The 26743-nt window shown below is 43.5% G+C and overlaps 2 protein-coding genes across 7 annotated transcripts in view; one reads left to right on the top strand and one right to left on the bottom strand.

The window, feature by feature from the left end:
- LOC126473165 (DNA ligase 3) overlaps positions 1-26743 on the bottom strand; it is a 651156-nt gene that overhangs the window by 500868 nt on the left and 123545 nt on the right. The window contains exon 1 of one of the 6 annotated variants that reach the window (XM_050100042.1): positions 14701-14814. The exons of the other annotated variants lie outside the window; for them this stretch is intronic. The gene's annotated coding sequence lies outside the window, so the exon portion shown is untranslated. Of the gene's footprint in view, positions 1-14700; positions 14815-26743 lie in introns of those variants that run through there. 6 annotated transcript variants of the gene reach the window in all.
- Positions 23158-26743, top strand: part of LOC126474681 (uncharacterized) — a 77326-nt gene continuing 73740 nt past the window's right edge. Inside the window, exons 1-2 of the mRNA XM_050102160.1 lie at positions 23158-23191; positions 23355-23704. Coding sequence (XP_049958117.1) covers positions 23158-23191; positions 23355-23704 — 384 coding nt within the window. The remainder of the gene's footprint in view (positions 23192-23354; positions 23705-26743) is intronic.

The following is a 26743-nucleotide window of genomic DNA, read 5'->3' as shown; positions in this document are numbered from 1 at the left end:
ATTTTATTGTATTGCATTGTATTTTATTGTATTTAACTGGGGACCTAGAAACGACGGAGAGACTTCGTACCCGCCGTAACGCTCAGCAGTTCACAACCCCACCACAGGCTATAGCAGTCCACTCACCCCACCGCCGCCCCACACCCAACCCAGGGTTATTGTGCGGTTCAACCCTCCAGGACCCCCCGGGAACGTCTCACCAGAGTATAACCCCAAAGTTTGCATGATACAGTAATTACAGTGTACGCGTACGTGAAGAAAGTGTTTGCCCAGCAATCGCCGACATAGTGTAACTGAGGCGGAATAAGGAGAACCAGCCCGCATTCGCCGAGGCAGATGGAAAACCGCCTTAAAAACCATCCACAGGCTGACCGGCACACCGGACCTCGACACTAATCCGCCGGATGGATTCGTGCCGGGGACCGACACCCCTTCCCGCCTGGAAAGCTGTGCTTTAAACCGCACGGCTAACCGGGCGTGCTATCGCAGAGTAACTTATAGCGCTGTTATCGTGACCCTTCTGTAGATGACGTAATAAGCCGCATAATATAATACACGAGTTTTGAGCTAACTACTAATCATAGATGTGTTTTTATTATTTAGGAATACAGCAACAACATAACCCTTAGACCCACATCTTGAAATATTTTCCTTCATTTATACTTACTTCCAAACATTTTATTTTAAAACTTGTATACTTACCATTCCCTCTGTAAGACAAAAGTAAGCATGGAAATCTGAATAAAGTTATGGCCTATTACAACATGGGATAGGTAGAACCACAGTTGGAAACCAGTCTGGCTATTTAGTTTTAGACTTCTTACCCTATAGGCCAATGCTATGTAAGTGGCGTAAGATAGCCAGTGACTTATCACGACAATAAGACTGGTGCATGTCATTGAGAGGGGCTTTTCATGTGCATTCGAGAAAACACCTTTGGATACACGTGAAGAGTTAACCGTTTGTGAATACTTCGATATCGAAGAGTACCTCTGTCTCGCTTACAGGCAACAAGTGAACGATGCAACAGGTGGCGACAGAAACCGGAGGGGTGATGCGCTCGCTCAGTGTGTCTTCACTCAAGCAACGCCGATCTCTAGACGGAAATGCCTTCCAAAGTAGCAGTCAGTAGTTCAGGAAATCGTTACAAAGGGAACTGTTTTCCTGAAAATGCTACCCACAATGTTTCTATAAGACCTTCACGATGTGATAAGAGAGACAGTCTTTCTGTTCTGCGCCGATATCCATTTAAAGCCTAGTGTTTCCATTGCGATCTCTGATAGGGGGAGGGGTGGAGGGGGGGGGGGGGGGGAATGAAGGATTTGCCTTAAACACAGATGGAAGATGATGCAACGGACATCAAGCTACCCTAAGCCAGAAAATCCTCTGCTGATTCAGCAAGCAGAAAGATAAAACCACTGATTTCATAACATTTACGAAACAAAGCAACGTTTCTTTCCTCATCACGTCACTCATTACGTTGCCAATGAGTGTGAACAACTCTTGTATAATAGAAATACTGCTTTCAATGGACGAAGATTTACCCATGTACTTGTCCTATCTAAATCAAAGAAAATTTAAAAATTTTATTTAAATGTCTCACGAATACAAATGTTTTAATGCTAGAAGTACATAGAGAGAAATATCGTAATTAATTTGCTTCTGTTGCATAAATTTACGCAATTTTAGGAGAAAAAAAACAAACTTCTATGTAGGTCAATAGTCAAGACGTTTAATTGTTATTTACGAAAGCAGCTGTCTCAATAGACTCAATTATTTAGCATCATATACTGTGGTAGATTCAGAGTCAGTTTCTTCAGCTCACAGTAATGAGAAGATTACAATCTACAGTAAAAGAAAACTGTCGTTACAAATTAGTATATCTACTGATGAGCATCCTGGTGTTGTTGTCGTCGTCTTCAGTCCAGAGATTGGTTTGATGCAGCTCTCCATGCTACTTTATACTGTGCAAGCTGCTTCATCTCCAAGTACCTACCGCAACTTACATCCTTCTGAACCTGCTTAGTGTATTTATCTCTTTGTCTACCTCTACGATTTGTACTCTCCACGATTCCCTCCAATACAAAATTGGTGATCCCTTGATGTCTCAGAACATGTCCTACCAACCGATCCCTTCTAGTCAAGTTGTCCCACAAGTTCATCTTCTCCACAATTCTATTCTGTACCTCCGCATTAATTACGTGATCTACTCATCTGATCTTCAGCTCTCTTCTTTAGCTTCTTCCGCTCTCTTCTGTAGCACCACATTTCGAAAGCTTGTATTCTCTTCTTGTCTAAACTATTTATCGTCAATGTTTCACTTCCACACATGGTTACGCTCCATAAAAATGCCTTCAGAAACTACTTCCTGACAAATCTATACTCGATGTTAACAAATTTCTCTTCTTCAGAAACGCTTTCCTTGCCATTGCCAGTCTACATTTTATATCCTCTCTACTTCGACCATCATCAGTTATTTTGCTCCCCAAATAGCAAAACTCCTTTACTACTTTAAGTGACTCATTTCCTAATCTAATTCCCTCATCATCACCCGAGTTAACTCGACTATATTCCATTAGCCTCTTTTTCGCTTTTGTTGATGTTCATCTTATATCCTCCTTTCAAGACATTGTCAATTCCGTTCAACTGCTCTTCCAGGTCCTTTGCTGTCTCTGACAGAATTACAATGTCATCGGCAAGCCTCAAAGTTTTTATTTCTTCTCCATGGATTTTAATTCCTACTCCAACTTTTTCTTTTGTTTCCTGTACTGCTTGCTCAATCTACAGATTGAATAACATCGGGGATCCGGATGTTACACGCATCATATCAACACCGCCTATTTTGACATTGGACCGTCTTTAGAATCCGAAACAGCCTCAGTCCTCATCTTTGATTGCCGTTTCGCTTCTGGCCCCAAGCTACTGTATTTATCCACACTAACAAATCTGCGCACAGAATCAGTTGCACAGAAATTCGTTTTTACTTTCAACAAGTATGACACACATGTTGAAAAAAGACTCATTGTGAAGTCCTAGTGTAAAATATCCTGCACTCAATCACCATGGCAGATTAAAACTATCAGTGGGACCGGGACTCGAGCCCGCGACATTACCTTCCACAAAAATACTCTTATCGACTGAGCTATCCAGCCACGACTCTCAGTTTCGACTCTGCCATAAGGAGAGTTGCTCTGGCAGAATTTACAGCCTGAGGAAGAATTCTGAGTCGTGTCTGCACGCTCATTAGATAAGAGGAGTGCCGCCGAAGGCAAGGTTCCTGTTTCGAGTGACGGCCCGAAACACAGTTTTAATCAAGTAGCAAGCTTCGAAACAGCACCCAGACCCATGCAGAATGTAAGATTCATCCTGGACTACTGTACTCTTTCACGTAATATGGGAGCCAGCTATTTCGCAGACAAAATATTTGATCAGGTGAACATCTGCAACCGAGGAACATATTTACAGGATAAAAATCCGCTTCAGTTGCCAGTAAATTTCTTAATTTATTCCACGACCGGTTACGAGACTTAAAGCTTCATCTTCAGGTGCCCCCAAATAATTATGGGAACATAATTAGGATTAGTCACTTCCGTGTCGAGCTGTCCAGGCGGTTGCCGGTCCTACGGACCCATGCGTTTGTTTGACGTGGATGTGGTCCTCCCTGACTGGCCCGATCGCCACACATTTATGTTCCCGTAATTACTTGGTGAAACCTGAAGATGAAGCCTTTAAATTCCGAAACCGGTCGTGAAACAAATTGAGTATATTACTGGCAATTGGAAAGGATTTTTATCAAATATATTCCACACACCTTAATGTACCCGATCGGTCAATGCTATACTGTGCTATACTGTGGTTGCAGTTCTGTGACATCCTCCAGGACATTCTTCAAAGAAGTACATCCACGGATGAATTCTATGGCCTATTTCTGAACTATACAAAAGAAAGAGCAGACAGCTTCAACGATATTCGATGATTTTTTGGCAAAAAACAGTCCACAATAAGGAATTTCATGACGACAGAGAAGTCGAGTTTACTCATTTGAAGAAAAGACACGAAAGAACACTTCTTTCTTTTAATTTTATCGGTATCGCTTCTATATGAATGGGCTTCAAAAAGTGAGTTGCCAATGTCAGCCTTATACCATTCAATAACAAAAGTAGCGCATTGTCAGAAGAGAGTATGTGTTCTCTGCGCACAGAGTTCTCCTGTGGTACGGTTAAATGGTGCATCACAGTCTGCGAATGAAATGCCGCGAGAACTGGAAACTTCCTCTAAAGTTGAAATACGCGGGGCAGTACGAATCTTGTGGGAAAAACGTTTAAATTGCACACAGATTCACTGAGAAAGTCTTCCGGTATATGGACCAAAGGAAATGGTAGCAACAATTTAACCAATGCCCTCCGTATTCACGTAGCGGTTGTCGAATGACTCCGTGAGCAAGGAGCGAATGTCTACAGTCGAGGAATCGAACGATTGGTAGAGAGACATTGCGACTATACTAAAACGTAGTGTCATGTGTCTTTGTCACTTTAAAGTGTAGCACATCATTCTATAGAAGTTACTGGACCTGTCAAAATAACGTGTAACTTACTTTTTGAAGACCTCTCGTTTTACGTTAGTAAAACATCTATCGGTTACAACAAATTTAAGGGTGACAGACTGCTCGTTATAGTATTGCCGCCCCATCTGAAATACTTTCTTTCCATCTTTCAATACACAAATTTTATGCTCACTCTAAGTTGAATGACTAGGTTGGATGCACTGACCGTTTCAAAACGTTGTATAAACTGAAGGATTGCACCGTTGGAACAGATGCTTTTGTTAGTGTGCATTTATGTGCCGATAAAAAATATCAATATCAAGGCCATCTCTGAAAACCCGCGAATCTCCACCTTGCCTTCGAAATTATATGTTTTAAGAAGTTACAAACCATACAACTCTACTGTGGGAAATGATCTCTACAAGGCATTTAACAAGACCCTTAGGGCACGGTGTTATTTCTAGCACACAATGAGGCTACTTTTGCATCATTAAACAAATGTACTATGCAGCATTGCGACGGCGCTCTGAACAACGGAATCTTCTGGCCTTCTAGAACATACCTCAACTCCTTCGCAATCAACGGGTAGCGACAACTCCGTAACTTCGAGCAGCGAAGTCCGTTTTACTTCCACAGCTTCGTTATGGCCCTGTAAGCTGCAGGGCTTCTCCTGAGAAGAAAAAATTCAATTAAATATAGACCCTTGTAACCACCTAGCCTCTGTCGACCACGGCGAACTCCAGGTTTAAGAAACAATTGGGGGCGGTCGTTACGTAAAGCCCCTCGAGAGCTATGCCGTTTCCACTCTGCGAAAGGCGCCGACTGCCGTATTATACTGATCTCGTGCGCCTTTAAGACCGGTATAATACAGCAAAGCCTCATCAGCGCTAAAACCGTTCATTGCGAAAGAAAGTGCCATGCGCGTTCGAAGTTGTGCCAATGCTTTCTTGCTTGCTTGCTCTCTCTCTCTCTCTCTCTCTCTCTCTCTCTCTCTCTCTCTCTCTCAAAAATCAGAGTCTTAAAACTAACACCGTTTCTTTAACAAAGAAAAAACTCAGTTATATCCTGTCGTGCTTTCTTTATTTTACTAAGCAGTCTTTGATATTAGTATTTCTACAACGCACATAATGATAGGTCAACAGGTCGGTGACATGTATAGCAAAATTTCTTTTGTCGAACCTCTAAGAACACCAACATGAATTCAGCAAACGGAGATCTTATGAAACTCACTTCGCTCTGTTCGTCCACGAGATCCAAAGCGCCGTAGCCAAACACGATCTTTTTGTTTTTGCTTGTTCAGAAAGACATTTGACACGAATCGCACTACAGTTTCGTGAAAATAATACGAGGTTCTGTGTATCGGACCAGATTTGTGACAACATACAGGACGTCGCAGCAAACAGAACTCAACATTCTGTGCTTAGGCACAAAACCGTCAGACGTAAAGGTATTTTTGGGAGGACCTCAAGCCATTGTTATAAGGGCGTTACGGTTTACAATATATATATATATATATATATATATATATATATATATATATATATATATATATATATATATATATATAAATGATTAGTGAATCAAGTTGATTAATGAGGATTTTTAGAGAGAATTCGGTCGTCTATTGACATGTAGCAATCGCAGAAGAACGGAGCGAAATACAGAAAGACGTGCTGAGGACCGATAACTTGTGCCTTGTCTGGCAAGTGCCTCTGAACGTAAATACATATTCCGCAAAAATAATGGAGGTGATCCACTAGAGGTCGATTAATCCATTGGCGACTAATCACTGAAAACAGAACTATCGTAAAATACCTAGTAGTAACCGTCTGGAAAGACCTCAAATGGAATGATCACATAAATCTGATTGTACGAAGCAGATGCCAAGCTGAGAGTCAATGGGAAAATCTTGACTAAATGTAATTCATCCACGAAAGAAGTGATTTACAAAACATTTCTACTGTGGATTATTAAGTAATACTTATCGGTCTGGGACCTTAACCAGCTTTGATTCATAGTAGATAGAATATTCAGCAAAGGTCGGCGCCTTGCGTCACAGGACTGTCTCGTCTGCGCAAGAGCATTATGGAGATGCTCAACGAACTCCAGTTGCAGATGCTACAAGAAAATGGGGGGGGGGGGGGGGGGGAAGGGGTGCGAAGAGTGTCAAGGAAGGTTCGGGCAACATATTACTTCCTCCCACGATATGTCTCGCGAAATGACCACTGGTGTGTAAAGCACAAATTACGACTCATTATTTAAGATTTTTTTCCTTGAAATATTTTGTCGAATTCGTCGATTTGTTCGGGTAGCAGTCTGCTCCTTATCCCGGGTTCCCTGGTTGCACGGGACATACCACTCCTCCTAAGGCACTATGATAGGTCCGATATCAAGTCGCTGTATGACGAATCTCGTCATCCTGATCTCTCTCGATTCGTCGGACATATAGAAAAGTAACTCAGCGGTGCTGCTGTTCCAGTACAAGTGGCATAGGTTAACAAGAACTGCGATGAGCCAACGAAACCTTCCTGACACTGCTTCAGTAATGTCGTCTATGATGAGCCAGGTTGATCCGAACTGAGTCACTAGCTCCCGCTCTGCACTTTGTGTTTGCATGATGTGGGCATTCCTCGAGTGCCCGATCCATACGGACATTATTCTGTTTCCTTTCTTCGGATTTGGTGAAACTGTCACACCCGTTAGAAAGAGGGGCAACCAATTGGAGGGTATTCAAATAATGGAAACCGAGTCTTCTTTTGATGTTTGGAAAGAAGTTTTCAGTTAGATTTCCTTTCTCGTTGTCTTCTAATTTTCGTTGCCGGAGAAAGAGTTATCACTTCTTATTTATTTTTGGTCTGGGGCCTCCACTAATATGAAACTCTGAAATCTGTAGCAGTCACTCTTCGTCAAATGCAGTGGTGTGAAGGTACAAACGGCGCTGGCTGGGCGATCCGCAATGTTATACGTATCTACACTGAAGTTACAAAAGTCGTGGGATACCTCCAAATAATGCGTAGGACCACCTTTTACCCGGCGTAGTGCAGCAGAAACTCGACGTGGCAAGGACACACGCCGTTGAAAGTCCCCTGCAGAAATACTAAGCCATGCTGCCTCTATGGCAGTCCATAATTGCGGAGTGTTACCAAGGCAGGTTTTTGTGCAAAACTGACCTCTTGATTCTATCGCTTGCGCCTTGTCCCGCGGTTACGCAGTGTCGGCCATGGTTAATCGGATTTGGCATGTTAATGTTAAGGGGTTGCTGGATGCCCTTCCTGCCACCACCCTGTACCCCCAAGGACGGAATTAGTGTACCCCAACTGTCTGTGTCTAGTGGAATCCATGAAATAGTGTGAATGGGTGCAGATGTCTGCGAGCTGTGTAACTGAGGCGGAACGTGGGAACCAGCCCGGTATTCACCTAGCGGGATGTGGAAAACCGCCTAAAAACCACATCCAGGCTGGCCGGTACACCGGCTCTCGTTGTCAGTCCGCCGGGCGGATTCGATCCGGGACCGGCGCGCATACCCGAGTCCAGGAAGCAACGCATTAGCGCTCTCGGCTACCCTGGTGGGTAAACTGACCTCTTGATTATACTCAAATGTTCGATGGGATTCATGTCGGGCGCTCTGGATGGCTAAATCAGCCGCACTAACTGTCCAGAATGTTCTTCAAACAAACTGCGAACAACCGTGGCCCAGTGACATGTTACATTGTCATCCACAAAAATTTCATCGTTGTTTGGAAAGTGAGGTCCATGAATAAGCATTTCCATTCAATGATCAGTTCAGTTGGACCAGAGGACCCAGTCTATCCACGTATGCACAACCCACATCATTATGGAGCCACCAACAGCTTTCACAGTTTCCTGTTGACAACTTGGGTACATGTCTTAGTGAGGTCTGCGCCACACACTAACCGTACCATCTGCTCTTACCAACTGAAATCGGCACTCGTCTGACCAGGCCACGGTTTTCCAGTCGTCTGCGGTCCAACCGACTTGCTCACGCGTCCAGAAGAGGCGCTGCAGACGATGTATTTTGAGCAAAGGCAATCGCGTCAGTCGTCTGCCGGCGTAGTCCATTAACGCCACATTTCGCCGCACTGTCCAAACTGATACGTTCATCGTATGTTCCACATTGCTTTCAGCAGTTTTTTCAACGCACTGTTGTCTGTTAGCACTGGCAAATTACACACATGCCGCTGCTCTCGTTCGCTAAGTGAAGACAGTCGACCACTGTATTGTCCGTAGTGAGAGGTAATGACAAATTTGGTCATCTCGGCACATTCTTGACACTGTAAATCTCGGTATACTGAATTTCCTAACGATTTCCCAAATGGAATGTCCCATGCGTTTAGCTTAAACTACTATTTCACTTTTAAAGACTTAATTCCCATCACGTCGGAAACCTTTTCACATGAATCACCTGAGTACAAATTACGACTCCGCCAGTGCATCGTCCATTTATACCGCATGTACGCTACACTACCGCACCGATATATGCGCATTTGGCTATCCTCAGTGTACATCTACGTATATACTCCGCGTGCCAACCTATTGTCCATGGTGGGCAATAGGTTGGCTTTCCTCCTCCACTCGCAAATGCAACCAGGAAAAATAAACTACCTAAACGACTCCCTAGGAGCCCTAATTTTTCTTATCTTGCCTTCACGGTCTTTGCGTGAAATGTACGTTGATGGCAGTACAATCGTTCAACAGTCAACGTCAAATGCAGATTCTCTAAATTTTCTCAATGGTGTTTCGTGGAGAAAATGAAGTCCTCCCTCCAGGGATTCCCATTTGAGTTCACGAAGTATCTCTAATACTCGCGTGTTGATCGAACTTATTGGTACCCGACCTATCAGCATGTTTCTGATTGTTTTTTTTTTCTTTTTTCGATGTTTTCGTTTAATCCGACTTGGTGCGTATCCCATACACTGGAGCAGTACTCAACAGTGGGTCGAACCGGTGTTCTATACGCCATCTCCTTTATAGATAGGCTTCACTTTCCTGTAACTCTTCCATAAACTGAAGTCGCCCAGTCACTTATCCTACTATCGACTTAAGTGTTCGAGCCATCTCATATCGCTTTGCAACGTTACGTCTAGACATTTAATTGACATGACTGTCGCGCGAGTACACCGCTAATACTGTATTCGAACATTACGGGACTGTTTTCGCACTCGTCTGCGTTAACTTGACTTTTTCTACATTTAGAGCCTTTCATTACACCAGTTAGAAATTCTTTTTAAGTCATCCTACATCCTCCTAAAATTACCGAAAAAGACACTTTTCGATATTCTACAGCGTCAAAGGCTAAAAGTTGTAGATTGCTGCTCAACCTGGCCTTCCAATCGTTTTATGTATCTAGATAACAAGAGCGATTCCCAATGTACGCTTGTCTCTGATGGGCAATCGCCGTCCAGGACAACATACTGGGTTCTGTTACGTAAGAAGCCTTCGATCAGTTCCGTATACTAGGACCTCTGTTAACTGTCTGCAGATGGGCACTGTGAAAACGTTTCCCAGAAATCTATGAATATGGAATTTTCCTATAGACCTTTATCCACGGATCACGGGACATCATGCGAGGAAAGGGCAAGCTGAGTTTCGTAGAACTGATGATTTCTAAATTCGTGCTGATTTGTGGACAGAAGCTTTTCTGTCTCAACGAAATTTATTACATTCGAACTCAGAATATGCTCAAGAATTCTACAATAAACCGATGTTAAGTAAATTTTCCTATAATTTTTCGGGCCCGTTCTTTTACCCTTCTTGTATGTAGGAGACACCTGAGCTTCTACCCAGTTGCTTGGAAATTTGTGTTCAGCGAGATATTTACAATGAATACAAGCTGAAGTAAGGAGCTAATGCCGAATAGTATCTCCGTAAAACCTAATTGGGATTCCATCTGAACCTGGCGACTTGTTTTCTAATTTTTACAATTGCTTATCAAAGCCAGAGAAGGTAAGGGGCAGCGTACCCGTGACGCACCAACCAATGCTTGATTTATTCTGAACGCAGCATACGCTTCGGGATGCGCTTGGAACATTTTGGGTTGAATTTTACATGGTAAACGCTCTTAATCACTCTAGGGATTATTATGGATGATATAATAACGCAAACACGGCATGCAAGGATTAGTGTAAGAAGCGACAGGTACAGTTTTCCAAGTATACAAATTTAACTAGGGAGAGTCAGAAAAAGAAATGTCACAATGTTCCCGTTTTTTTAATGTATCATTGTCATCTCACCAGGACCGGAATGAACCTATATCTGGAAAAATAACCGATGTAGACTGTCAAAGCACCTGAGGATGAGCCCCTAGGGCTCGAAATGCATCATGTGTTGAAATAAAATCACGACTATGACTGAAGGCGGTTGTTCTTTGTTTTACGAAAGTAATACCGTCACGGAAGAAACACCGACAGAAATAGATAAAACTAAGATCCAAAATTATGCTGAAATCTTGGTTTTCTTATTTTACGTTAAAAGGAATGCGGAGAGAAGAACGCCAAAATGCTGTAAAAATTGTGAGACTTTTTTGAGATTGGGTTAAAATTTATTGCGTGAACACGTGGTCTTTCTCAATATTTCGTAAAAAATAGGCATAAATCATTACTTAACTCATTTTATTGCTAATATTGACAACGATCAAACAACTTATGCCTATTTCCCATTCTCTTTGCAGTTTATTCCACAGATGGTTAATTGTTTGACACATGTTTGCCAACTGTATGTGTCCGTGTAGAGGTTCTGGATGATTTCTTCTTTTCGTAGGACTAATACAAATCGTCTTAGGTCATCCATTTTCTTGTCTTCTATATGCACATATCAATTATTCTCTGCTAAAAACGGTGTTGACGACATGAAATATTGAGGAAGTCCTTATCTTTGTACAAATGGTGGTTTCTCTTCCGTTTAGGTGATACAATGGCTGCATAATACAAAAAATTCCAGAACATACGGGATTTCTGTACATCATGATCGGGCTATATGTTTAAAGTACAAAATCATAAGTAACTCGATTTGATCAAAAACGGACATGTGAGGTTTCTCAATACTCCCATTCAGTGTATTCTGGTGTTAGCATAGCAACTTACGGGCCCAGACACTTGCACAGTAACCCACAGCACGCACAGTAAAGAAAGCGACAACAGTTCCAGCAGGGATAAAGGTCAGAAATATCCCTGTAGTTTTTTCAATGACCCACATAAAAACAATGCTCGCCACACAAAGAGCGGGGTGGTTATTCTGGAGAGAGACTACAGCAGCGCCCAACGCTCCAGAATAATCCATTTTCATCCAGCCAGCGCCACGAACAAACTAACCACACCTATCAGTTACTGGCATGGTTAACCCATTGTCAGTCATAGATCCAACAGTGCTTTGCAGAAAGCTTTAAATGCAGCCTGTGTATGAGAAGTGGCCACAGAATAACGAAGAGCAATATGCATTAAAAGATGGCACTTATTTGATTCTGCTGCTTATGGATCACAGCTGTTTGTTCTTGCAGTTACATGATATCTGCAAACACCAAAAATAATTTATATTTACTCAAATGTTCACTTGGTTTCTGTTAAGGCCGGTGCGTTCCCCTACGGCTGAATTTCCACGCAATAAAATAATGTCTTAATTTTTCACTAATGCCAATAAATCACCTAAGGGCGTGTTCGATTTACCATAACATTTCGTAAATATTGCGTTGTGGCAGCCTCCAGTGCAACGGACCTGCCGTTCACAGAGAATCCAATGCAAAATTTTCTGGAAATAATGTGCTTGCTGCCATAGGGTGGGAGGGAGGGAGGGTCGGTTCCATAATCCTTAACAGCTGTTCTCATATACAACAGTCATGTCAAATGCCATTTATACACTGTACTAAGCAACAGTGCACAGACTTTAACTTGCTCAAAATCTTATGGGTAGGCTGATGGCGTCTACCAAGATTCACGGAAACAAATGAGATCTAATCTTACAACAAGGTTATAATGAGGAATTTTTTCGAAGGTAACTCGAAGGCAGAATAAAAACTAAAAATCAAATCTGCAGCGGGAAACTTCAGATAACCTGGAATCTTTGTAGAATTTTCCGAGAATAACAATATTCTCCTTGACAGCCAAGACAACACAAATTTATAGACCTATCAGAATTTTCTCCGTAATGAACAAGCTATTTACTAACGTCATCAGCAACCACATAGAAAACATGTTGTATTTTAATCAGGCAAAGGAACAAAGCTGACCTTAGAAGAGAATACCGATCCCATAGAGCATCTTCGAAACCGAACGACAAATATGAATTAACACATTGACTGGGATTCACATATTTCGAGAAATCTTTTAACTACGCTTCAAGTAATCTATACTGACTAGCCTTGAAGAAAAATGGCACTCTTTTAACCTATTTTAGCATACTGAAGAACATATAGATTAATGCTACCTCAATCACTAAACTGCATATAGTAGTACAGCCACCAAAACCATTCGCAGGCCTTCAAGAAGTTTCCCTATTTCTCATCTGGAAAAAGAAGGGAAGCCTCTTAATGGAGTTCATTAGAAGCTATTCGAGAGTAGCCGCAGAAACTAATCACAGTAAGGCTAAATAATGTATAATCAAGATACTGGAAAGAAAATTAACAATGAAGTCATGGAACAGTGGGCGAGGTTTTTATTAAGGATAACAAAACAACAGCTACATGGGCACGAAAAGAAAAAGTAAAAATGACTAGAGTCCTCCTGGTAAATAGCAGAGTTTCCAAAACTAAACTTCTGAAGTATGTGAGGAGGAAAGTTTACACAATATGTAGCACTATTTTTGACTTAATAATAGTATGAATGTGACACTTTTTCGGTTTGCTTTTTCATTAAATGTGAGTATTGTTCATAGGAGCAATGGAGGTATGTATGTTGGGAAATCGTGGCAGAGGCGAAGAAGAAAGGGAGAGGGAGGAGAGAGAGAGAGAGAGAGAGAGAGAGAGAGAGAGAGTGCGCTAAGGAAATACCGAGGCAAAGCCTTAATCGGAATTGAACAAGTACAATTAGAGAACATACAGGAGCATGGCCCTAAAAACCGTTAAGCATGCGAAAGCCTATGTGAGGCTTTTATCGAACAGTGGATGTACATACTGACGGATGGATGGTTCTTACTAGTTTTCTAGGCAATTACGATGCTTGGATATGTATTTATCTATGGGATTCTAAAGGCTAAGATGGACTTTAGAATTTAGCAGCGCATCGACATCGAGGGGTTAAGTAGAGGAGAGAAATTCCCAGTGTACGCTTGTCTCTGATGGGCAATCGCCATCCAGGACAACATACTGGGTTCTGTTACGTAAGAAGCCTTCGATCAGTAAGTTATAAGGGAAGTTACAGTTCGGCGTGGACACCGAAACACGATGCAGCTTGACATTTTTCACATTAATAAACACTGAAGTCATAAACCAGAAGTGACTAGTGACAAAAATCTTAGAACTCGTCAGGAATCCAACCTCACACCTTCCAGCCCGTAATCTGGCAATTACCCCCCAAGCCACGCCTCAATCGGAATACAAATTGAAGGGGTCGCCGGAAGATAGTGCGTTACGCTGTTATTTGCGACATCAGTATCTGCTCGTCTTTTGTTGTGTGTATATGCCAGTCCGTTGTATGGAATCAGCGCACGCGCACGTGGAGACGTGACAGAATGGCAAAAAAACAGCTATCTTACTTAGACGCGCCGATGACAACATGGTGAATGAAGTTATCCGATTTGTTGGTGTATCAACGCGGACTGCCAACATGTCTACAAGAAACTGCGTCCATTCGCATCCACATAGCACGTCGTAAGAATAGTGGAAATCCTAAATTCAGAAAGGATTACCGTCATCACCTTATCTGTTGAGTTTTCAAATGCACACCACGCTGGTAACAGGTAGCTCCTTATGTTCCGCTAGAATTTAAGTTATTGGTTTTTAATTTAATCGAACATGCACTACGTAAACATACGCTCCTGTGGTTCAGCACTCTTCCGACGACTCCTCCAATTCCCTGATACGCATCCGTGGTTTCATTGAAGTTGACAACTAATAGTTATTTTAAAGAGATTGTTTTTCCCGTGAGTGTCCAACCCAAACAAGTGTTCCGTCACTAATGACTTTCATATTGAGACAACGTTGAACTTACAGACTTCTCCCAAACGCGGTTCTACTGCTGCGTCAGCTGTTTTGTACAGTATTCGACGGCGGCCGATCAACTTGAGAGGAACGTGGCATCCGACGGAGACGGCCGAATGATTTAATAGCGTCCGGAAGATGGAGTTGCCTCGATATAAACACTGTCGGCGCTGACACAGACAAAATCCCCACGCCGCCGTGACCTCGGGCCACGACTCGCCGCCTCAGATAAAGCGTCCAGACGGCCGGGCGACTGACCGAATTCGAACCGGCGGCGTGGCGCGGCTGGACGCGACCCGCGGGCTCCATTGGCAAGTGTGTGTCTCGAGGGGCAGACAGGCGGCCGGCCCCCCATCCGGCCGCCAGCTGCATACGTCGCCAAGCTATCCGCGGACGGACGCTTATCAAAAGTACTCCGCACCGAACCGCCGCCGGCCGGCTCACGGGCCGTGGAAATTTTCGATGTGCTGCGCCGCTCCATCTTAACGGGGGCGCGCGTCAGGGGAAGGGTCGACTCACAACCTACGACTCTACTGTTGCCCACAAAAAACCACAACGCTACACGTACACATCGCGGCATTCGTAGGTTTATCCGCTGCTTGGGATATTGACCGCGTAATACACTGTTGACACGCAATTTGATGAGCACTTATTCGCCTTCAGAGTAACTTATCAAGCAGAACACACCATAGCTACACAATTTGGGGCTGGGCAGTAACTGAAAGGAATCTACGTGCATATAGAATGACTTCCTGCGGTTTCTCCCACAGCGAAAAATCAGGAACTAGGCTGTCCCAAAAACGTTCGACATGTACACACGTACTCCGCAAGTCACCATACGGTGCGTGGCGGAGGGTAGTCGGGACCACTATTAGTCACTGCCTCTTCTGTTCCACTCGCAAACAGACGGGAGTCCAATCTCTCTAATCTTTTCTTCACGCTCCTTACGCGAACTGTAGTGGAATCTTTCTGCGGTCAGCCTAAAATTCCGGTTCTCTGAATTTACTCAATAGTACTCTTCGAAAAGAACGTCACCTTCGCTCCAGTGATTCCCTTTTGAGTTTCCGAACCATCTCCGTAACATTTGCATGTTTTTCGGACCGACCGGTAACAAACCTAGCAGCCCGCCTCTGAATTGCTTCGATGTCTTTCTTTAATCAGACCTGGTGAGGATCCCAAACGCTCTTAACAGTACTCAACAGTGGCTCGGACGAGTGCCCTAACGCGGTCCCTGTTACACATGAACCACACATTCCTAAAACTCTCCCAATAAACCGAAGTCTACCATTCGCCTTCCCTACTACAATCGTTACATGCTCATTCCATTTAGTATTGCTTTGCAATGTTAAGAGTAGATACTTAATCGACGGTACTGTTAGGAACCACACTACTAATGCTTTTCTAGTACATTATGAGTTTGTTTTACTTGTCTGCACTGACTTACATTTTTCTACATTGAAAGTTAGCTGCCATTCATCAGACCAGTTGGAAATTCTGTCTTGTGTCGTCCTAAAATCACTGAACGACGATACCTTCCCATACACCACACCCGCCGACTACTGCTTACTCTATCCTCCGGATAGAGCGTTCCTATCACACTTTCCTAGGGCAGTCGTGACGGTACCCTCCCTTGTCTACGATGAACGCTCGTCGAGGACAACTGTGTTAAATACGATGGTTTTGGTCTCCGAGAAAGCACCTCAAACTCCTCACAGTTTCATAATTTGACCTATCCACCAATCAGCCGCTAGAGAACACTTTCAGCCTGCCCGCTATGTTGCCTATCTAAAAAATTTATCACCTTCCAGACAGACCCACTCATACATGTAGGGAATATGGTGTCCGAGGACGGATTTTGAGCTAAACATTTTACTCAAGGATTTTTCGTGTTTGAATGGGTCCATAGTACTTTCATCTTTTTAGAGTCGCGATGAACATTAGCTAATCGGCAAAACCAACTAGTGTCATTGGAAACCGAACATAACTATAACCAAGAATAATCAAGAATAACCTTCGCCTGCTACACGAGTGACGTCTTACACCGACACCAGCAGAGTGCGTTACGGTGTTCAGTACCTGCTAGTCTTTCGTTGCGTATATGTGTCAGTCCGTTGTATGGAATCAGCGCACGTGGAGACGTGACAGAATGGCAAAAAACAGCTATCGTACTTAGATGTGCCGATGACAACATGGTGAATGAAGTTATCCCATTTGTTGGTGTATCAACGCGGACTGCCAACATGTCTACAAGAAACTGCGTGCGCTCGCACCCACATAGGACGTCGTAAGAACAGTGGTCGCAAAAATATGCTAACCGACAGGGACAGATGAAGAGCGTCACGCCTTCTCAGTGACGGCTGATTTCATACCTGGTAGGAATTCCTGCTGTCTGTGATTTCAGGCCCACTTCAAACCGTTTCCGTGCAATCATTGCGAAGGGAACTGCACGCCATGGGCATGTGGAGTCAGGTACTTCGCAAAAGTCCATTGTTGACTGCGGCACTTAATGCGTATCTTCGATGAGCCAAACAATATAGAGACTGGACAATATGTGACTGGAGACGTGTGCTATGGTCCGACTATTCGCGAGTTGTCTCTTTTGAGATTATGCAAAGCTTCGAGTGCACCGACAGCCGAATGAGACTTTTAATACGCCGTGTGTGCACTGTTTAGTTCAGCCCAGAGGCGGTTCTGTGATGTTTCGGGAGTCCGTTCATTAAGATTAAGATAGACATTACAAGGATGTTTATTTCAACTTTAACGTTGACCGAGAGTAGCTTCTTCTTCTTCTTCTTCTTCTTCTTCTTCTCGAATAGTATACTGCAGACGCTTCTATTTTCGAGGCTGTCTTCAGGTAAGTTCACAGGGCTGCACGCACACGTTCCTAGATTAACAAACGCCCAAGCGCTCCAAAATAATTTTTGGTGACTATTAAGAACAGAGGAGGGAACGTAGCAAGCAATATCTCCGCAATACAATAGGTCTACAGCGTTGGTCGTCAAACTGCTGCCCGAGTCAAGTGTCCGTGCGGCTTGCGCTTCTCAGCTGCATTTTATAATAATATGCTTCTATCATCTAATAGTTGAATCCAGAAACTACAACTGACGTTAAGAGCTTCATTAACAAACAAAACTAATTACGGCAACAGTAATGTTTTAATTTGCTCTTACTTTTAATTGAAGTGGGTGAACTCGGCCGGGAGCTAAGTAAAGTTTGCCACTTACGTCAGGGGGAGAGTGCTATGTAGCGAAGCCACTGCGGGGTTCAGAGAAGTGAGAAGGGGAGTATTTTATTGTTCGTCTTGCAGTGTTGGCAAGTCACGAGCATGCGCAATTAGCACCGATTAGGTACTATGGTATGAATGTGAAACGGAAGTAACATGGGTTCGTCAATGCGCTTTATAGGAGCGGCCACCTTTAAATTTGGTCCATATTTGTAGTAATACGAAATCAAATCAAGTCTGTTTTAATACAACGGAATTAGAGGAAAAATGACTTGCGCGCGGCTACGCGCCTTGTCACGGTCTGCGCGGTTCCCCCCGTCGGAGGTTCGAGTCCTCCGTCGCGCATGGGTGTGTATTGTCCTTCGCTTAAGTTAGTTTAAGTTAAATTAAGTATTATGTAAGATTAGGGACTGATGACCTGAACGATTTGGTCCCATAAGATCTTATCACAAACTTCTAAAAAAATTACTTGCAAAACATTTACTAAAGATATGCAGTAGTTTCTCATAATACAAGTACTGTTATAAATTAACGTAACTCTCATTTTGCAAGTTGCCATTTAATAGTAAGATCGGTAGAGAAAGGTGTGGTACAGTTGCCAGGACGGGAAAAGTGACCACTGCATAGTCTTTCTCCTGAAACGCGCTGCTGCTTGCCCAGAAGTGGTCACACTAGTAATGCACATCTGGTTTGTCGTCAATAAGACTGACCGAGGAAGCTTGTTACGTTATTTTTTTTAGTGAAAATATTTAAGCGATTTCAGTCTTTCTCGGCGTATTCCACTGATTAATTCTTCTCGGGTTATCAACCTTGTGGTGGCGTCGTCTTGTCGCAACGCTTCAATGAGTTTCTTACCCATCATCATCTGGCGAAGCATCCCGACACTTTGCCAGAAGATGATGGGTACGAAACTCATTGAAACGTTGCGACAAGACGACGCCACGACTCGGCTGATAACCCGAGAAGATTTCATCGGTGATAACATTGTTTCTGGGTCGTCTGATGTGAGGTAACTCATTTATATTACCCTTGTAATCTCACTTATACTGTGAGTAATGCCCATAAATACAGTTCCCTGTTATTTCAGTTTAATGGTTTTTTCTGTGGTTCACTAATGCCGACTTAGCGTCCGATCGAAAGAAGTGACAACACACTACATGTCGGAAAAAGGGGCGAAGATGTTAAGCCCCCAATAAGAGTTAGCGACTTTCACAAAAACACGCATAACACAACGAATAAAACAGAGTTCTACACCATTTTATATACAAAGCTATCATCCACCACTAAAGGCAATTCTGAATTAAGTTAGACCACCACCACCCGCAACAAACGTCACAGAACGTTTCAGGGAAAGTCTTGAGTACATACGAAATAAATATCCAAATTATCCGTTAGTTATAGGTGGAGACTTTAATCTAGCGTCCATTGTCTGGGAAAATTACACGTTTATGACAGGGGGCAGAAGCAAAGACTCGTGTGAAGTTATTCTAGAAGCGCTCTCAACATACGACCTTGAGCAATTGGTTAGAAAACCAACTCGAGATGGGAACATATTAGATATCTTGGCGACAAACAGACCTGATCTTCTCGAGGAAATTAAACTTGAAGAAGGTATTAGCGACCATAATGTTGTCCTGGTTTCTATGTCAGTCGAAGATGGAGAGAGGAAAAATAAAACAGCGTAGAGTTTTCTTGTTTGGGAAAGCAAGTAAAAGTGTCATTAATGAATATCTTCATAGGCAGCTCCAAGCATTCACTGTGGGACACAAAGATATTGAGCATCTTTGGTCGGAATTTAAAGGTATTGTCCGACACGTGCTGGAGAAATACGTGCCTAGCAAAAATATAGGGGAGGGAACGGATCCCCTTGGGTTAAACATATCAGGAAGTTGCTGAGACAGTAGAGGATTTTGCACAGTTGTTTTAAACGTAGTCACTGCCCCGGTGATAAACAGAAATTATGCGAAATGAAAGCAGCTCTCAGAAGGTCAATGAGAGATTCTTTTAAGGATTTGAAAGCGGTATTTTATCTGCAGATTCTAAAAATGAAGCCAAAAAATTTTGGTTGTACGTAAAATCTATGAACGTTACAAATAAATCAATACATTCTCTTGCTGGCAGTAGGGGTAATGTAACGGATGATGATAAACATAAGGCCGAAATTGTAAACCTAGCTTTCAAAAACTCGTTTACGGTAGAGGACTGCGGCACCATTCCCCCTTTCAACTATGGAACAAACACAAGGAAGGCTGACATAATGTTTAGTGTATATGGAATTGTAAGACAGTTAATATCCTTAAACGCCCGAAAAGCATCTGGTCCAGACGGTATCCACCTAAGATTTTATGTTGACTATGCTACAAATGAGAGCTGCATCAAACCAGTCTCAGGACTGAAGACCACAACAACAACAATGCTACAAATATAGCACCATTCTTATCCATCATCTATAATAGATCTTTGGAACAGCGGAAAGTTCCACGGGACTGGAAGAAGGCCCAGGTCACAGTACTCTATAAAAAGGGTAGAAAATCGGATGCACATAATTACCGGCCAATTTCATTGTTATCGATTTGTTGTAGAATCATGGAACATATTTTGTGTTCCGACACAATGACCTTTCTAGACTTTGAGAAACTCATCTGCAGAAATCAGCACGGTTTTAGGAAACAGCGGTCAAACGAGACACAGCTGGCCCTCTTTGTGCATGGTATACAACCGGCTCTAGATACCGGCTCCCAAGATGAGGATATATTCCTCGACTTTCGAAAGGCATTTGACTCAGTTCCCCACTGTCGCTTGCTCCAAAACGTGCGCGCTTACGGACTATCCCATGACATATAGGGTTGGATAAAAAGTTTTTAAACAGACAGGGAGCAGTATGTCGTCCTGAATGGGGAGACAACAGAAACATGCGTAACATCAAGTGCGCCCCAGGGCAGCGTAATAGATCCGCTGCTTTTTACGATTTACATGAACGATCTGGTTGGTGGTATTGACAGCGGCATTAGACTGTTTGCCGATGATGCTGTAGTCTACAGGAAAGTAGAATCACACGAAAGTTGTGACCAAATCAATGAGGATTTGCAGAAAATAAATGCGTGGTGTAATGATTGGCAGTTACCTCTGAATATTAGTAAGTGTAACCTACTGCGTGTAACAAAGCGAAAAACCCCATTAATGTAGGAGTACAAAATAAATGCCCAGTCTTTGGAAGCGGTAACATCCGTCAAGTATCTGGATGTCACTATACGAAATGATTTCAAATAGAATGATCAGATTACACAAGTAACGGGTAAGGCGAACTCTAGATTGTGGTTTATTGGTAGAATCCTGAAGCGATGCAGTCCTTCAACAAAGGAAATTGCTTACAATACGTTAGTTCGTCAAGTCTTAAGAGTATTGTTCGTCTGTATGGGACCCTTACCAGTTGGGTCTGATTCAAGAGGTTGAGAAGTTTCAAAGAAGAGCGGCAAGATTCGTGACTAGTACATTTAGCCATCGCGAGAGCGTTACAAATCTCATAGAAAGTTTGAAGTGGGACACACTTGCAGATAGACAACGCGCTAAACGGAAGGGGCTGATCGGTAAATTCCGAAATCCGATCTTCGCCGAGGATGTAGAGCACATGTTATTACCACCAATTTTCAAATCGCGCAATGAACACCATTCAAAGATACGTGAAATTAGAGCTCGTAATGAGGCGTTCAGACATTCGTTTTTCCCTCGCGCGATCCGCGAGTGGTACAGGAGAGGGAGGTGGGAGGGGGGGGGGGGGGAGAATATGACTTTGGCGCGAATAGTGCCCTCCGCCACACACCGCTTGGTGGCTAGCGGAGTATTTATGTAGATAGTTACGTTATTTAAAACCTTCTCTGTTCTGCTGTATTTGTCCTAATACGGAAGTCCGACTGAAAACGGCTTGCGACAAGCGCTTTGTATTCCTTCAGATCGTGGGGCTTAAATATGCCTAGAAAACGTGACCGGAAATCACAGAAATAAACATAGGTACCTGTTGCTATTGCATTGGCCACAGTGCTCGCCTAAGTACAGAAAATTGGTCAGTACGTAAACCTTCAGAAATTGCTTCTAGTTCCAATACATTTTCTTTTTCAGTGAAAAATACTTGTTATGATACCTTACAGTATGTAGATTCAAAACGTATAAATGGTAAGGTATCAGTAACCATGATTTGGTGGAAATTGAATTCCTCTTTGAGCGGCCACTTTACACCCCTCTCCCCTTCCTATGCGTCCTGAAGTGTCGCCCTAAAATGGCTCTTAAGCAAAAAAGGCAAAAGACTACTGGTCTGCAGGATCTAACTATCAATGAGTGGTATTATAAGGGGTGTTCAAAACGAAACAAGCCGGAGGCATAATTACAGAAACCACTACCTCTATGTTAGAAGTATTGAACCTGGCTGTTGACACACTTGTCCCACTGTGACAAGGCGGTGAATGGCTGTCTCATAAAATTCCTGGGCTGCATGGTAACCAGTTCCGCACGTACAGCTGGACGTCGGCGTCCGAGGTGAATCGTTTGCCACTCAGAGCCTTTTCAAGGGGGCCAAAAGTGGTGTAATCACAGGAAGAGAGGTCCGGACTGTATGGAGGGTGGCCGAGAACCACCCATTTGAATTTCTGCACGAGTGCCGCAACTGTGTTGGCCGTATGAGGCTTTGCATTGTCGTGGAGCAGAATGACCCCAAGGGGGAGATTGCCTGATAGTTTTGACTGGCAAAGGGTGGTCAATTTTTGCGAGCGACGCTGGGATTCACTGTTGTCCCGTGCTGCAGGAAGTGAATCAGAAGTGAATCTTAGTCAGAGAAGAACGTCAACATAACCTTTCCTGCACTCGTGTGGACGATTGATGCATGCTGCAGCTAGTTCCGTATATTCACGTGATGTGCACGCGTGCTCTCTAGCGACGGGCTGTGAATTTCCACGCTTTGGTCGGAACCACACCTCGTTACACACCCCACAATATTACCCTCCTGTCACTGGTTTGAGCATTCCAGACTCCGGCTTTTTCCTTTTTGAACGTCCCTTGTATATAGATATGGCATACCTGAACGAACCACGCTCAGACTTACTCGACGAACTGAGACTATTACCAAAGCAAGAAAGGGGCTTTTAGTGTGGTGTCTCCTGGTGAGGTACTAATTTTTGGTTCAGTGTGGTCCAGCTTCTATGCATTTTTAAGTGGGTCAGTAATCTCATTGTTATACAGTATTTCCGGAAGAAGATGATTGCTCCCCTGATGTACTATCGTAAGAATGGTAACTAGAATTCACCTTTTAGGCAAGTGTGACAAAACTCAGACGTAGTGTTTATGAAACACTTTTCTCGCATTGGTGTGTGGAAACTACGAGAAGTACCAAGAAACGATCTGATTTTTTCGCTACTTTCTCGGTGGTCAAAGCGACGCGATAAATGTTGCAGACGCGCAGGCCGTAACTGGCGAACGCCGCCCACATTTCGCGGGCACAGGGTACAGAGGAGGGGGCTGGGGTCGAAGGGCGCGTTTCACAACACGGCCCGCGTGTTTCGCGTCGGCCCCGCGCCTGCCCCTCAGTTCGCCATTCAGCTGGACTCTTCGATGGCCGCGCCTCCTGGTCAGTGTGTGTAGAGAGGCGCTGGCGCTAGTACAGTACCAGAGTCCGAGTGCAGCGACCGCTGCACAACAGGAGAACGCGTCACCCGCCGCGGGTGCTATGCTGCCGAGTCCGACGCATACCAGCTGCACTCTACGCTTAAGGCAAACGGGATCCGACCAATCTCCCACGAACGAGGTGAGTCAATCTACGAGTTCCTAGCAGGTGACGAAATCAAGTCAACTGTGATCACCAATGTAGATTGGCTATTTTTTCCTAAATATCCTAAATCAAGACAAACAATTAGCGACTACATACAGAGCGTTCCAGGTTAGCTACACGTCATTTAGGTTTTCGTAGTAAGAACAGGCTACAGTTAAAAGAGCCGCAGGACATCAAAGGGAGACAGTAGTGGGAAGGAGTGGGAAAGGGTTACAGCCTATCCCCATGTTTTTCAATAAGTATGAGAGTCGTTCTATAAGGGAAAAAAAATCACATTTTTCCCCTTCCCATCACCCACGAACTGCTTCGGGCGGAGTACATCCTTCATTGGGCAAAAAAGATGTTAGGAAGTACGAGATCCGGGCTGTAGGGTGGATGAGGAAGAACAGTCCAATGAAGTTCTGTGAGCCCCTCTCGGGTGCACAGATTCGGGTGAGACATTGCTTTCTCATGGAGAACATGAAGTTAGTTTCCATTTTTGTGGTGACGAAAACACTGAAGTCGTTTCTCCAGTTTCCTGATGGTAGCACAATGCACTTCAGAGTCGATTGTTGCACAATGAGGGAGAACATCAAATAGAATAGCCGCTTCAGATTCCCAGAAGACCACAGATGGTCCTTCGTTGCTCTTTGTGGTCTTCTATCAGGCAGCGAGGAACCCAGCTATCACACACCTCTGAGTACCCCAACTGGTGGACTGGTGTGTCTCACTGCCAACAGCGCCTCTCGTTGAGCAGCGAGGTGTTTGTGATCCGCCGAGAACCTCGAATGAGAGTGTCCGCACGTTCCAACACTGCAGGAGTCACAGCTTTGTGCCGCCGGCCGGCACGCGGGTAATTGGACAGGTTAGCGCGATCTCGTTGCGATGATGAAAAACGCCTCGCCCAACGACTCACTGAGCTTTTGTTCACTGCCAGGTCTCCGTATACATTCTGCAAGTGCCTACGAAAGTATGCGATGCTCTGCTTTTCCGCCAAAAGAACGCGCCTCCTTTATAGACCCTATTTTTAAGGCTACGTACAATTCTGCCATCTATGAGAATTTCTTGAAACTATAAGAGGTGAAGTCCCATTACAAATTCCACCTTTTTTTTTTAACCGAAACTGTGTTGCATTACTTATTTAATGCCCCTCGTACATGAAATAGTAGTGGGAAAGGGATTGAGTTGTAGCCTATCCCTTCAGGTTTTTCAACAAATGCATTGAACAAGCGGAAAAGGAAACCCGTCTGGCATGATTGGCCGGAAGACAAGGAGGGCAGGTTCAGCCGCTTAATTGCAAAGATTTTGTCTATTCTTCGCGCAAACTGTCATTCCTCCGTGAAGTGTAAGTCTTGTGTTAAGTATACCTGATACGTCTTGATGACTGGAGAGAGAGAGAGAGAGAGAGAGAGAGAGAGAGAGAGAGACAGAGAGAGAATATATATGTATGTGTGTGTGTGTGTGTGTGTGTGTGTGTGTGTGTGTGTGTGTGTGTGTAACGGATCAACAACAACATTGTCGCGTGGCCTCCACTCCAAGAGACACTGAGAAGATATCTGGAATTTAATCCAGGACATTGGCGCACAGTCTGGTGATCAGAAACCCTCCTCCCCTTTGCCGAAAAGCAGCCAACAGCGACTGACAAACCCGGGCGGTTACCCACCTAAGTACGGCAACAACCGCGTTCCTTAACTTCGGTTATCTCACAGGAACCGGTGGGTTCAACGAGGCAAGGCCTTCGGCGGAGATCAAAAACAAATTCGTGAAAGGAATTAAAGACCAGAATGAAGTATAATCTTTAAGGTCTGCGATGGGGTTTCAATTCTTTCACAGACGTTAACAGACTTGGGAGATCAGTCGTACCGAATGTGTTATGTTTTGATAAACTGTTACAAAATGAACAGTAAAGTTAAATGCCTAATCGAATCAAGTCAAGTAATGCCTGCGGGAATTTCATTACGAAATAAGATACAAAGAAAAGACGGGGCGTGAGTCGTGCTTGGGTAGCTCAGTTGGTAGAGCACTTGCCCGCGAAAGACAAAGGTCCCGAGTTCGAGTCTCGGTCCGGCACACAGTTTTAATCTGCCAGGAAGTTTCAGACACAAAGTAGTAGGAATTTTTACTATTTGCGCAACGCAATCACGAATTCGTAGGAGTGCAGATATGCGATACAGATTACCGATACCAGGAAAAGCTTTCATGAAGAAGAGTAGGTAACATCGAACATAAATTTAAGATTCGTCGAGTATGTTCCAGAAGGATTTCTTTCTAATGTAGCCTTATATGGAAGTCAAACAAACCATCAACTATACCGACAACGTAATATAAGCTTCTGAAATGTTAAACAGTGATACTTTATCTTTTTCTGTTTGATGGATAGATCCCATAAAAAATGCAGAAGTAATAAATGGAATCGAGGAAGAAGTAAATTTATAGCACAACTGGACTAAAGGTGTAGTTAAGTTGATGCAACATCCCAAGGCATAAACGACTAATTAATTTAGTAATGAAGCGAATTTTAAGCAGCAGAACTTGTAGAGGGAAGTACAACTGAAGGACGAAACAGATTACCAAAATTACTTTTACTTTCAGACAACTCTGACCGTCAGGCATCATCTACAAATTACACTATAGTGGGGGTAGTCAAGTTACGTTTTAAATAGGACCTCATATATGCTATTTTATGATATTAATTTACGTTCACATTAGTGCAATCATCGGCTAAAAAAATGTGCGTTGTTCTAACTATGTTATTCACTTCATTTCCGTAGCATTAGTCAATGTTTTATGGTGCACAAAATCAAAACGAATGTGGCGATGAGCAGTAGAACGGAGAATAGCGAAATTATTTTAAAAAAATATGGCCAAAATAAGGAAGATACAAGACGTAGATTGCCCCAGAAGGCTTGTTTGAAGAAAAATCCTTACTGCTATTAAGCCCTGGCATGAAACTGAACATAAAGCTCCTAAAAATGTACGTCTAAAGCTTTAGAGTGAATATTTTGTTCCTAGAAATTGTTGAAAGTTACGTTACCA

Source organism: Schistocerca serialis, chromosome 4 (genome assembly GCF_023864345.2).
Source record: "Schistocerca serialis cubense isolate TAMUIC-IGC-003099 chromosome 4, iqSchSeri2.2, whole genome shotgun sequence".
Lineage (NCBI taxonomy): Eukaryota > Metazoa > Arthropoda > Insecta > Orthoptera > Acrididae > Schistocerca > Schistocerca serialis.
This window is presented reverse-complemented; position numbering and strand designations above follow the sequence as displayed.